Genomic DNA, 14,953 nt, shown 5'->3' with positions numbered 1-14,953 from the left:
CTCTATAAAACGTAGATTAAGAAACACATTTGTGATGTGTAGTAAAATCTAGACGGGCAACTCACTCCGAAAAATGTCATTTATTTCAACATAACGTCACATAAAAACCATAAGATATGTACACTTACAACCAAAAACATCGGAGCACCTTATAAAAACCGTTTAAGCGCGATTATTTTTTGATGGTCGTTACAGGCGATGCGATGTCATCGTACGTGAAATGTTGTCGATAACGATTATCGGCCGCCGGACGGACGCTTACCGTCCCGTCGATACCACACTTTATCTAAAAGCGCCGTGTTATGATAATAAATTTGTAATTTTAATCGTTATGGTTAAAACAACGGGATACGCGAATGAACAGTAAAATAGATGTTTTACAGCGCTCATATTGGCAGCTCTCGTAAAATCGTCCGATGTATTGTGAGTGCCGGATTTGCATCAAAATGCGACGTTTATGCGAGTATTGTACGCTCGCCGTGTTTGACACTTGACACGAATTGAGCTTACAATTTCAGAGCGGTTCGTTTATGACGTAATAACTTAACTATAATCAAAGGCTTTGGAAATGTTTAATTATGCCTTAACTCTATAATTCATAGGTAAGCGTAAACTTAGTAATTTATGACAACCATTATTTAAAAATGATTATAAAACCTAGATAAATATTTATTGATGCTTGTAATGATAATAAATTGAAATACTTTGAGTAATCATGGACATATTTACAGATTTTCTATCAGTTTCTAAGTTAAACTTTACGCAAACTGTGGGTACAATCACGGTAGAAGATGCAAAAATGCTTTATGATTTATTACGCACAAGACAGAAGCACCTTGCGTTGTCTGCGCAGGTGCGGTGCCACAAAGGCTTGACGAAAGCAATAAATTATTAATTATGATGAAAAGCCGCGTCATACAAAACTCGTGTATTGCAAAAAATTCAAGTGCGGCGCCTAGCTTTTGTCAAAGGGCGTCCCGCGGGTACAGCGGAGCGGACAAAGCTGGATCCGAAGCGGCGAACGGGACAAAAGGCTCCCCGCGTGGACACAAAAAAATGACATCATTTATTTTATTGCCGTGGGTGAGAATGTGCTACATTAATATTGTAGACCTTAATGTTCGATCGCCCTAGGCTCACCATTCGTCAGCGTCGCCGTTCCCTGTAAATTTCATCTGTCGTTCGAATTATGAAATTTATGATTTTGCGGACTGAAAATTGATTATGGTTGTTGTTTTGTTGTATTGTATTGTTTATTCGCTTTATTTATGTTAAAAAATTATCATTATGAATAAACAAATTAACAAAGAATTAACATATTTTGTAAATATTTTATGAGTTGTTAAAAATTTAAAATTAGAATTTATATAATACACAACAAATAAAATGTAATGTCTGGTCACTGATGGTAACAAATTCACACCATTGTTCAAGAATGACATCAATGTTAAATGATTATAAATAATTAATTCCTTATCGATTATATACCAATTCATGACACTGCAATTCGTCAAACACAATTAGCATATTTCCAGATCTACGTATCAAGGAAGCGCATTACCTATACTAACATGACATAACAGAGATGCATCAGTAATTACTGTGGGAATTAAAATCACCTCTAAATACATAATGCTAACGTAAAACAAGAAGTCATTATCACAGCTTCTTGCAGTAGCTATATAAGTACGCAAACACGACGCGAGCTGGCATCCATCATGCCTGCCCACATCTTGCTACATTGATTTATTATGCCATCGATTACAGTGGCCCGCGTTATAGTAAATTAATTATCGGTATCTGGACAACTTGTATAAGTGTCAATATATTGTAACCTGCAGCTAAATTCGTATATATTTCATAGCACGGAGCACCAATAATTGCGACGTTACTTTATACAGTGAATGCAAACCAGATTTTGTCACCGCCTCGGAAATTCTTTGCATTTTCACGGATTAGTCGCGGAACCGATTGTAAAGAAATTGATATGGAATTTAATAAAGATTAAAAAGAAATACTTTACGGTTTACTGGTAATGTTAAACACCTATTGTGTATTGATCGTGTTTACTTACTTTTTTAATGTATTTGAGAATACATAGGTACCTAATCTTCATCAAAGATCAGGAGCATATTGAAATACGACTGGTTTTCTAGGACGTTATGAGCGGAGATGATCACTTTCAGGTCACTGGCATGCTATAAAAACGTCTGCAAAATTTGGAAGGTAGAATGCGTGACAAGTCTTAATTTTGCAATAGTTTTTAGATTTTGCGATGTTGCCTAAAAACCTCGAAAAATGAGAAAAAGTAAACTTAATTGCTGATGATTTCTGTCATAAGCTATTTGTTTTATTTAGAAAAAAAATGGTTCGTTGACCGATTTCAAGAGTTTTATCGTTTCGCAGCTGCAGAGATAGGCACGTAACAGAGTTCACGCTTCACGCCGCTAGTGACGTGACTATATCGATATCGATGGACCGTTTTATTGTCGATTATTGATTTTTGTGGTTTTTCACCATTGTGTACAGCCGAAGTTGGTTTATGGTTTCGAGACGTGCCCATTTTTCTCTTTTTATGGGTATTTGGAGAAATAACATCAGTTTCGGTAAATTTTTACGGTCAAATGTACAAGGGCAAAGGTGAAAGCTTAATAGTTTTGGTTGTGCTTTGAATATTTATTTGTGTTCATAAATTTTCATTAAGACTTTGTTTTTTTTGTAGTTGGTATATTTCTTTTTAAATTCATTATTAAAAAAAAAATCTTCTTTACCAAAGAACGATCGAAAGATGATCCTTAAAAAAGCAGTAGCTAGCTTCTTATAGGTATAGCTAGTATTGACTTCATCGTTAAAACTGCAGACATGTGCGAAAGCATCCAAAAGTTAAGAATTACAAATGAACATTGTGACTCTACTACTAAATACATACCTATTTGTGTAATGTGTATAGTGTATACTATATATATACCTACTTAAAAGACATGGAAATTAATAATATAAATCTAGGCATTTAATAGGAAACTAAATTATCGTAAATTCCATCACTAAACAGCGGTCACGGTCGATATGCGAGGCCACGTCTACTCAACTTGAACGTTTCCTACATTGCCCTTCCGTAAGGGATGACTCTAGACTATTTACAGATACCTATAGGTACTACATGATACAAGTAGGAATAAGTTCTGAATGTTGTAAGTACAAAATGTGCACATGATTTGCCAATATGTCGTTATGGAGCCATTTTTTAAACGAAACATTGGTGAGTGTATGTACCTATTGCTACTATTTTTATGTATTTTTCAAAACAGTGATATATGATAGTGGTACATGAAATTATAAGTTTATTCTTATTTTATTTATCATTTAGGTACGTACTGTTTTAAGGAGTATTTACCTAGCAACGGTTGAAGGTAGTTTAATTTACATTTACAAAGTATATTATGTACGTTAAAACAAAGGTATTCTGATAACATATCTTAAACCATTAAAAAGTGAATAAAACCTGCAGTAAAATAAATTCAAACAAACGACAGCCATATTGAAAACCGTGACCAATAGTTGTGTCGCGTGTTATCAGCGTGTTACTGATAAGAATTCGATTTATGAATCCTGCTTTTTGATTGGCTGAGAGTTGCGTAATGCCGTTATCAGGGTTAAGAAAAGCTTGTTAGAGTTTTAAATGGATCATGAATTATGGTGGTTTACTATAATAATATCACATTATAAAAACGTTAAATATTCCTTACGAACTTTATTTATGTTGTTAAATGATGTTGATTGCTAATTGAATAGTAATAAACTTAAAAATAAAATAATTTATAGATGAATACTGAACTAGTTAGTGGGATACCAACAATAACTAACAATAGTTTGGAAAATCCAAAAGTGCACGCCTCATAATTTTTTTTTAATAATTATTTATTAATTATTATTTTTGTTTATTTAATAACAATTAAACCACATCGAATCAGACCCTGAAAAATGAAAGGGTTCTATTCCTGAGCATACTCAAGCGTAAGAGAAAAAAGATGTAAAATTTTCGTCGGCGCCATATTGAATTTTAGTTTTGACCTCATATTGGTTAATAGATACCCCAATAACCATGAAAATGACACCCATGACGAAAATATGTAAAATTTTCGTCGGCGCCATCTTGGATTTTAGTTTTGACCTCATATTGGTTAATAGCTACCCCAATAACCATGAAAATGACACCCATGACGAAAATGTGTAAAATTTTCGTCGGCGCCATCTTGAATTTTAATTTTGACCTCATATTGTTTAATAGCTACCCCAAAAACCATGAAAATGACACCCATGACGAAAAGATGTAAATTTTTTGTCGGCGCCATCTTGGATTTTAGTTTTGACCTCATATTCGTTAATAGCTACCCCAAAAACCATGAAAATGACACCCATCACGAAAAAAAGTCAAATTTTCATCAGCGCCATCTTGGATTATAGTTTTGACCTCATATTCGTTAATAGCTACCCCAAAAACCATGAAAATGACACCCATGACGAAAAGATTTCAAATTTTCGTCGGCGCCATCTTGGATTTTAGTTTTGACCTCATATTGGTTAATAGCTACCCCAAAAACCACCCTACAATGCCGGTTTTAATATATTGCCGGTAACATAATATTATGTATGATAATAATTCTTAAAAAAGTATTTTATACATTTCTTAAAAAGCTTCGATATTGTATACAATAATACAATTCATATTCAAATTGTTGTAAAATAGTCACACTTTTTTAAGTTGGTTGAATACACTAAAATACTTATAAGGATCGTACCTACTAATAAAAGTAACAAAATGAATTTTTAAAGTTCCCAGTAATCTTCTGGAATCAATTTCAATAAAAATATAAAAATTCACTTCAAAAAAAAAAAAAACAGCCGAGTTTTTTTTTGTTTATTTAATAACAATTAAACCACATCGAATCAGACCCTGAAAAATGAAAGGGTTCTATTCCTGAGCATACTCAAGCGTAAGAGAAAAAAAAAGATTCGATTAGTAAAGTATTTCGGTCGCTATCGTGTTAACAAGAAAAAGGATCCGCACATACAGACACACGGACGTCCAAGACAGAACTTTTTTAAACTGTTTTTTAACTAGTATAAATAACAAAAATGACATCAAAAATATCATGAACGTTAAAAATAGTGTTTTTTCTTAATATGTGTGTGTATGTATTATCTTACAAGTGCAATGTATGATACATAAAGACATTTTAAGTTTGAAAAATCAGATGTTTTGCGCGAAGCGACAGTAGTACCCACCTCAACGCTTCGCTTATGAGGCGTGCAAAAATAAATTAACCGTAACAGTGATATGAGGTATTACTTAATACGTAACAGGTAATTTTATCAAAATAATTTTTTTACATGGACATTAAAATATGGTCAATAAATTGTATAGAGTTTATAATTTACTTCTTTAGCTTTTTAGTGTTGTCATAACATTTTTACAGCTCCTTACTCAATTCATCACTTTCTAAAATTTATCTTGTCTTGAAATAACTTCAATGTTCCCAATTTTCAGTTTATTTATAAATGTTGACACATCGTTTTATAATTGCGTTTTTTAGTTGCTATTTGAGTAAAAGTAATTATTTTTATGAAAACAGATGAGATACAAGAATAACGCACAACACTCGAGCGGGAACGTCTAATTAACTAAAATAAGGCACAAGTCAGTGAGCACGGTAAATTTAGCAGAATAAACATTGAGGACGCGTGTTTTACATTTATAATAAGTAGTAATTTTCTCGCCTTATGCAGAACAGTTTTTTATAGATCAAAAAAGCTCTTAGGTATAACTATATAACTGAACTAATTTTTACTCAAAAGTTTGCGCAAGATGGATAGATAAAACAATGAGGAAATTAATAAAATTTAAATAACTTTCGACGCTTGTTTAATATTGTTGTTTTAATTAATAGCACCTAAATTAATCTCCATTAACTTACATTTAGTCGGTATTAAATTTCGCACATAGGTAAGTTTTTTTTTTCAATTAGGTACCAGTCTTCAAAATGTGGTCAGGTGATTTTACCTACATTGAATTTTGTTGATTTAAAATTGAATGACTATAAGTATTACGAATGAAAATGCAAAGCATACAAAATGTTCAAATGCATATTTTAGTATTCTACGTTGTAAGCAGTTCAAATAGCGCTATAATAATTTACTTTTACCTTTCGATACGCCAATTGATTGTAGATGGCGCATGCGGAGCGCGCAGTGTGGTCGCTTCAGCGACGCCATGTTGCCTTTTGTTTCTTTTTTCAATGTATTTTCAAACATTTGTTCTCAATGAACAGTTTGAAATTGAAATTAAGGCATTTGGAAGTTTTTGTTATGGAGATCAGTATTAATCGTTTCATGAGAGTTCCAATTTGAACAGGCACAGCGTAATGCTATAGGTATGATAATGACATAATTTTTCTTAATTTTTAATGGTATGAACCCCAGTCCCCACCAAACTCCACAATGTATGAATTTTTATAAAATTGCTCCAATTAAGTAAAATATCAAATACAAAATATTATAAATTAGGTAATAAGAATAAATATTTAAAAAAGGTAAAAATTAGGTATAAGAGTTCCAACAGAACGTAAACACGTAAACATATGGCATTTCATTCAAAAAATAATATCGACAACTTATTCGTACCTTTATAAACGTCGTGTAATTCAAACGGAAACCGCGTGCAAAGCAATTTTCCATAAAATTAAAGTGATAATCCAATTTTTGGGCATACCGGTCGAAACTCGGCAAGGGATCAAAATTTAGCGTGCATCTCGCATATGGCGCATGACATAATAAAGTTTATGGCGGAACGAGAACGAAACAAAAAGGTTTTGTACAACTGTTCAGTGTTTAAGTATCGGCAGTATCGGTAAGGTTAGGTATATTGTGTCGCGCGCGGCGGGGGGCCGGCCGCCCGCTGGGCCCTCTCAACTCAGCGCCCAAATTACTAGTTCACCTCACTCACCTTACGGACTTGTCCATTTTAGCATACTTATGGATAGATAATTTGGTACATTTTGACTATATGTATTATCAAAGTAACAGCGTGTTTTTGTTTCCATTCGAATAAAACGATAACACAAGCTCTATCAAAAATTAATTCTTTACGAAATATCTTTATGACAAAACTTTGTGATATTATTTGTTCAAGAAAATTTAAAACTTATCGATATCAGCGAATATTTACTGCCAACTGCTACTATCAGATTTTATAAAGCAGCATAGGTCCCTATCATAATTTTTATGTAGAGAAATTTTTATTTAAAAATTTTGCATAAGTTCTATTTTACAATTTCAATATTTAGCACATTAGAAATAATACTAAGCATGAGTGGTACATGACCAATAAAATTCAACTAAGTATACCTACTATAACTTGTATACGTAGTATATTATTATTAGTCTGTGCTATAACCCATTTATCAGTCTATAATAACGAAAAACGTAGTATATTTCAAACAAATCAACTCATTAGCACAAGGGGGCGCCTCAGGTAAACTCGGATATTTATACTGAGCCTGAGAACAATATACAACAAACTTATTAATCATCTTCAACCCGGTGAATGTACGATAATAGACAATGATTTGTTTTTATAACAGAGTGGCCTTTGTGTTTTCCGCCTTTTTTCGTACTTGCTTGAAACGTATTTAATTTAAGTTTAATAGGTACTTGTAAGGTTTTGAATTTGCACCATTTTTCTGTGTCTAAGCGTTGTAGAAGTTTGTTTAATGAAAATTAATCGTTAATTTTAATCCCCTTTGTATATTTAAATTTAAATATAAATAATCAAAAGCTCACTCTTTATTGAAATAGGTTTCTTAAAACCTAGCTATAAGTATTTATAAACAATTGTTTTATTATCAAAGTATTGAACCTAAAATTGAATATCAAAGTATTAACGGGTATGTAATATAAATCTTGATTTATAATTATTACTTCGGGAGTATTGAATACTTACTTTAAACATAACCTACTTTGCTACAATGTATGTGTCTTACTATAAAATCTTACATGAAGTACATTCGAGATTTATGATAGAGATAATTATCTAGGTCTTAATCCTTATATAATAGAAAATTTAATTATTTTAGCTTATTTATTTAAGAATCAAGAATGCAAATTAGGAACTCTCCTTTTATAACATTTATTTTTATTTAATTGAAAATAGTTATACATATTAGAATTTAGAACCGAGTTTTTAGTCGAGTTTGAGATTTAAAAGTTTCTCTCGCGTACTTTTCAATATTATTAACAAACGTGTTTACAAAATTAAATAAATTTAATACCTAGAAGGCTATTGAGCTTTACGCACTTCAAAATAATCCTATTTTACAATTATTGTTTTGATCACTAGTTCCGATAACCGGAGTCAAATATCTAAAAGGGCTAGTATCCACTTCAAGATATTAGAAGGTTCAAAGCACTCAAAAGGTGACGATACGGTAAAGGCGCGCGGCCTGCGCCCCGGGATACCACCCGTACAAGCAGACTGGTGTTAAAACCTATATTTCATGCAACCACTGCTGCGAACATTCGTTAAATGCATCTCGGACGCTTTATAATGATCGTAAAACCTTAACATTAAACACAATTAAGGTATGGAGACACGATCGGGTTTAGAGCCCATGTGACTTAGCTTTACCTCTGTGGATAATATATGACCCTCAATATGGCCTGATTTTGTGCATTTACAAACAGTAATTTTTGGGACATCGATTAATAATATAAGCATTATTTCTCCTTTTCTCAGAATGAAAACGAATTGATTCTGCGAAGCCAAATATGCGACAACTAGTTCACATAAATTATATTTTATTGTGTCGAATTAAGTTTATACCACAGTTTATATGAAAAAGCATTAAGCATCACATGTAAAAAAGTTGATATTCAATGCTGGTACACCGTCAGGTCTTGTCAAAGCAGTACCTAATCATTATAATCAAGTGATTATATTTAATAGCTCTAATGTTTAAATTTTTTGTCCAAATTTGATATCGTCTACGAGCGATTAAGTAATAAACATAATTGTTTCGGACATAACGGGACTGCTTTAAAATGATCTGGGAATATACGGTCAGAAATATTGTTTAAAGTAACTCATAATAAATTACTATCAAGGTAGAGTCAAAACTACGGGTTCAAATTTTTATCGAAATTATAAACTTTATCTAATTATAACTACACTTATATATTTGTATCATTTATTATTATTATTTATTTGGTATTCAATACAGTCAATATGAAAGAACATAAAATATTTTCTTTTATGAAAATATCTGATCAGCGACGCTTTAGTAGGTTAGTTAATTTAGCCCGCGTCTTGCAAAGCTGCAGCTGGTATAAAAAGGAGCCTAGGTATATATTTAAATCTAATGCCCTGTCGCTCTTATCTATTCTTTATTCATTCTTCATTTCAAATATATATCGTTATTATATGCTTACGTCACTTTAGTTTTATCAAAGGTTGTTGTTATTTGCGATACATAGATATAACAGAACGCGTGGGTGTTATCATATATATTTTACTGAAGTACCTACTATTATTTGCTCTACAATGTAATTTTGTTTCCATACAGCTTACTTATGAACAATAGCGGCAAACTTTCACTCGAGTTGATTTCTTTTTATCCAATTTATTTAACAGTATAAGTTGTTTCTTCGCAATTATCTCTCCTCTATATTCATTGAAAGATTTTTAATACGATTGTAGTGTGTAATGTATGTTTATTATTGTGCGTCATACTATATAGTCCGTTTAAGAGCAGTTGCAATAGCAGTTGAATACATTATTATATACACCCTACAGTCTAGTAAAGTGTTTCATTACCACCAACCATTGCATGGCGACCCTGCCACCAACCATTGCACGATATAAATCATCCTGTAAATAGAGATAAAGTGTGTCTATAAAATAAACAGTTTAGTAAGTTTATACAGTTTTAAGAATGAGACTAGTTGATAGAGTCATCAAAATAACGTAGAGAGCAAAATGAAAAAAAAATATGCCCTACAACATGCTGCAGGCATTAGATATTATGTATCATTTTCGCAAGTGGAAAGTTACAAATTGTAAAAAAGTAACAACATGCTTCTATTATAATGACACGTCAGACATGCCAAACAAATCAGCCGTTGCAAATGCAAATAAATACGGTCAATATAAATAGATGGGAAAATTGTGTTTTAATCGCGTGTGAAATAGACAATATATTTGAATTATTTACGTTAACTTGTATACAATCCGTTTGATACAGTGTAAATAAATTTGTTAAAGATTACACAACGACGTGAAAGGAGGATGTTCTAAAAACCTTGAGGCTTTTGTCATTTGTTAAAATAACAAAAAATTCTTGATAAGAATTGCCAAATTTGCATACAATTATAGATTAGCAATGGTATCATTTTGATGATGTTTTTTTTTTTTAACTTGGCTGTCGTATTTTGAATATATAAATTATGGTACAAGGACTTACATAATAAAATATAATCTAAATATATACGGTATCTAGAAAACATTAAAGTTATATCTCAACTTTTCGCTTTTCATTTGTCAGCTGTTGTCATTGACAGTAAAATAACAACCCGATATACAGGGTGTAATCGTTAAGTGTGCACAGGCGATTATTCCGTAACTATTGCAGATATCAAAAAACTTTAAACTGATATCGAAAGTACTTAACCTAATGAGTAAAATGGCCATAATAAATGTTTGAAAATAAAACGAGAAATATCCAAAAATGTTACATTAAACGCTCCCATACATTTTATTTCCCATACATTTTGTATTCATAGCAGATTATCGAAGTGACGTCCTCATTGTGCAATACAATGAGGAGCTCTATTTGCAGTTTCGAAATGAAATTCCTTTCAGTTTTGCGAAGTAATTTAAGCAGAAAACCAAAAAAAGAAAGAAAAAGCTAAAATCTTTCATATTAAATGTACTAGGTTGATCCAAAAGTAATGATAATTGGGTATTTCCTGTGTACATAAAAATATAAAATAACTGTTTTTTGCTTGCTCATGTACTCACTAAGTTATCACAAAAAAATCATATCAATAGGCCACGTTTCCAAGTATTTACATTAATTTGAATGTGAACCGTGCGTGCCAGAATTTTTGCCGACAAAAAGAAGAAACAACAATTCGACATTTAGAGGGTGAATTTCTAAATTCTTAATGAGATCAGGATAATTTTTTGGCACGATTTGTGACCATGGACGTTACCCGGGTTCACCATGTTTATGCTGAAACCAAGAAACAATTAATGGCCTGGATGCGAGCTTCCAAAGTGACGATGAAGAAATTCAAAGTGAAAATTAGTGGGATAGATTAAAGCGGCAGTTTTTTGGGGCGCCGAAGTAATAATTTTGGTGGAATATTTTAAGAAGGTAGCCACTATGTTGGGCTCTTACTACACAGACCATATTGAAAGATTGCGGTAGGTTAGTAAGGAAAAGAGACATGGCAAACTGCGGGCTTGAATGTTGTTTCACCAAGACCACGCACCAGATCACAAAGCGTCAGTTGCAATGGCTGCCATTCAAAAATCGGTATTCCAAATTCTTGAACACCCACCCTGTTTGTTAGATCTAGCTCCTAGTTATTTCTATCTCTTTCCTCGGCACAAAAAACACCGTCTTAGCAAAAAATTTTAAGACGATAGCGAAGAGATGGCCGCGTTGAGGGGTTTTTACGGATGAAGTCGAAGGTTTTTTTTCTAAGTTTTGGAAAAAAAAAACGGAGTATATTATCTAGTTAGAAGACTATCTAGCGAAATATTTTAACTGTAATGACCTGGTTTAATATTGATTATAATTACTTTTGGATCAACTCATGTATATGGGATAGTCATATCTCATACTAAATGTATGGGAGGGTTTCAAGTGATTTTTTTAGATATTTCTCGTTTTATTTTTGAAAATTTATTATGGCCATTTTACTCATTGGGTTAAGTACTTTCAATATCAGTTTAAAGTTTTTTGATATAGGTAATAGTTACGGAATAATCGCCTGTGCACACTTAACGATTACACCCTGTATAAGTAATAAAATATTTCATGGAAATATAGTATTATGAGAATTGATCTGAAAGAAGATCTAAATGAGGTACTGTATTAAAAAGCATTATGAAATGCGCGTCTAATACTTCAGATTACCAAAGCTCCAAGCAACAGTTATGAAGCTATGATTGACACGCATGCACCCGCTACGTGCTAACATAACGTTACAACTGCAGTATTTCCCACCTGTACCATGACCTACAAAGCATCGGGTATGCAAAACGGCGTGAATGTCATTGTCAAGTGTTGGTGCATGTCTCACACGATCCTAACAGGCGAGACCAAATATAATGGCTCTCACACACGAGAGTACGAAGTCGTTAGAGATTAGTCGCGCGCGCGCACGCGACGCGTGTGAATAACGCGGCGTAACGCACAACGATCGTCTGGTCATGATTTTATAATTCTTACACAGATTTAGAGATACGTTTCATTTAATTACCGTTGCAGTGTATTTGGATTGGTTGAGCAAGGACATGGCAGAATGCGATGGAAGTATTAACTCGGTAGATTTTCGTTTCAGAACAGTGGTAACTTCTCTAAATTGTAAAAAGATATTTCATACGTATACTATGAAAGAATATTCATATATGTATTTCGGTATAAAATAGAAATGATATCTTTTACATGATGCATACCTACTTAACCGACAACAGTTGTTTGTACCTGTTACATAGATAGTAACTAATTGAAAAACTCCTTTCCCAAAGCTTGCGCGCAATATACGCTTACAAAGTGCAACACACTCCTAATGATATTAACAACAAAGAACACGGTTTCATAAACTGGCTGCGGTTTTTACATTACACAATGTACTTACGCGTGAAATAAACCAATGTACGAACAAACATTTTGCGACCACAATCTCACGCGGCCTCGTAAATATATAAAAATGTTTTGTAACACACCGACAAAGTGATATGTTTTCACTTTTATTGCTTATTAAGCTTACAAAGTTCGTTTACGCGATTTTGTATTGACGCGGTTTCATGTAATTTAAGAAATAAATAGGTTTGTTTAAAAATGCTGGGTGTTTTGTGGTATCGAGATAGACAATGTGTTGCAACTTGTAATAGCTCTTGTAATTGAAATTGTAAAATATTTGAAGCTTATATAATTAAAACTTGAAAGTTGCGTATTGAAAGTGTATCTATGACCTGCTGCTGATATTTATGTATCATACTCTAATGTTCACCATATTTTCTGAAAGGAAAAATAACTTAACTTTGAGAACTTACCTAATCTTAGACACTATTACGTTATATTTAGTGTACAAATATATAATTTACCTATATTCTTCTTTTCAACAGGTGTGGTTTCAAAATAAGCGTTCAAAAGAGAGACGTTTAAAGCAACTAACATCAATGGGGAGAGGTCCTTTCTTCGGCTCGTCACGCAAGATGCGAGGGTTCCCCATGAACCTCTCGCCGGGAGGGCTGGAGGAAGGGCCTCCGGGGTTCCCATACTTCGCGACAGCAGATGGCAAGTTCGAGTTTGGCTATGGTCCGCCGTTCCACCATGATGCGCCGTTCTTCCATCCGCCTCCTTCCATGCCGTTTAATCAGCCAGGTTGGTAGACTTCGAAATAAAGCTTGTTATATGTTCAAATGCTAATTGTTATAAGCAGAATGAATATCATTCCAGTATATTGCGTATAGGCTACACATATTTGCTTGGTAAAGTCATATCTGAAATTAAATTCCTTTCAAAACATCTGAAAAATTCAGATACATTTTTAGTAACGATTTTTTATATTAGTCGCATATCATATCGATAATACAGTAAATTTTTTGAAAGCATAGATTACCTATATCGTTACATTTTTGCAACTGCAATTATTTACCAACGTGCATAATGTGCCAGGAGTTTAACGGGAGCAGGTCGTTTCGCAGGCGGAATGGAGTCGCTGCCGGGCGGCGAGTTCCCCGAGCAGTTCCCGCCGCCCGACCACCTGGTGCTGCCGCGGCCCTCGTCCCCCGAGTTCACGTTCGGCGACGCACCGCCGCCCCTCCACCCCGAGGGCCTGGTGTGGTAGCTGAAGCCGGAGCCGCGTGACTACCACGACTGATGCGGCTCGATTGGCTATACTGTGGACTGAATAACGTTACGAACCGATAACGAAAACGATACCGGTATTCTTGTGTTATCTGTGAACGTTTCCCCCGGTTTATGTTCTGTGCATTTTTACGTTTACGCGCCTTTGTGATTCGTGAATGGACACTTTCAAGGGTACGATTTGTGGTTGTTTCTATGCAATTTTGTAAATTAAATATCATTAGCATTATATGCACGTAACGTTTTGTGATTAAATTGTGAATAGTGTACAGAAATAAAGTTTTATAATATATCCTAAGATAAAGCAAATACATAATTTATTTAGTAGGTATTAGAACGTGGTCGTTATACAAAATCATTTTGGTTCCTATTTTAAGATAGTTTATACGCATTATCTTTTGTGTATTTATTAATTATTTTTTATTAGCCAATTAGGTAAATTGAAATAGTAAGAGTAATAGTACATACTACAAGACCTAATTCAAAATAATGACTTGTTAAAAGAATTGAGTGTAAATATTATATACTTATTCGTAAATGAGCATAATATCAAGTGTTTTAAATAAGTAAATCACATCTTTGAAATTATTTTTATCATTTTAATTACTTTTGAATATTTGTCTTAATTATCATTTATTGTTTTTAAACTGCATTGCTTTTTTTAACTTAACGATCGTCGATTTTTTTAATCATTGTTAGTTTGACTGTAAAAATGTAAGATATTTATTATTATAGAGGTATTTTCATTGCAATTCCATAAGTAAGGGATCATTGTATTTCATTAAAATAAGTACGTT

General features: G+C 33.0%; 1 protein-coding gene across 2 annotated transcripts in view; it reads left to right on the top strand.

Annotated features, from left to right (window-relative positions):
- Lim1 (LIM homeobox 1) overlaps nt 1-14,641 on the top strand; it is a 56,378-nt gene extending 41,737 nt beyond the window's left edge. Inside the window, exons 6-7 of one of the 2 annotated variants that reach the window (XM_090114382.1) lie at nt 13,412-13,670; nt 13,994-14,641. In XM_090114382.1, coding sequence (XP_089970508.1) covers nt 13,412-13,670; nt 13,994-14,136 — 402 coding nt within the window. In that variant the 3' untranslated portion in view covers nt 14,137-14,641. Of the gene's footprint in view, nt 1-13,411; nt 13,671-13,981 lie in introns of both variants that reach the window. The other variant, XM_090114381.1, reaches the window with a different exon arrangement.
- Nucleotides 14,642-14,953: the final 312 nt, after the last annotated feature.

The sequence above is a fragment of the Colias eurytheme genome, chromosome 21 (assembly GCF_061535395.1).
Source record: "Colias eurytheme isolate Ceu_HAF_F1 chromosome 21, ilColEury1 Martin Lab GWU primary, whole genome shotgun sequence".
NCBI classification, from domain to species: Eukaryota; Metazoa; Arthropoda; class Insecta; order Lepidoptera; family Pieridae; genus Colias; species Colias eurytheme.
Note: the sequence above shows the minus strand (reverse complement) of the source record. Positions and strands in the feature narration are given on the sequence as shown.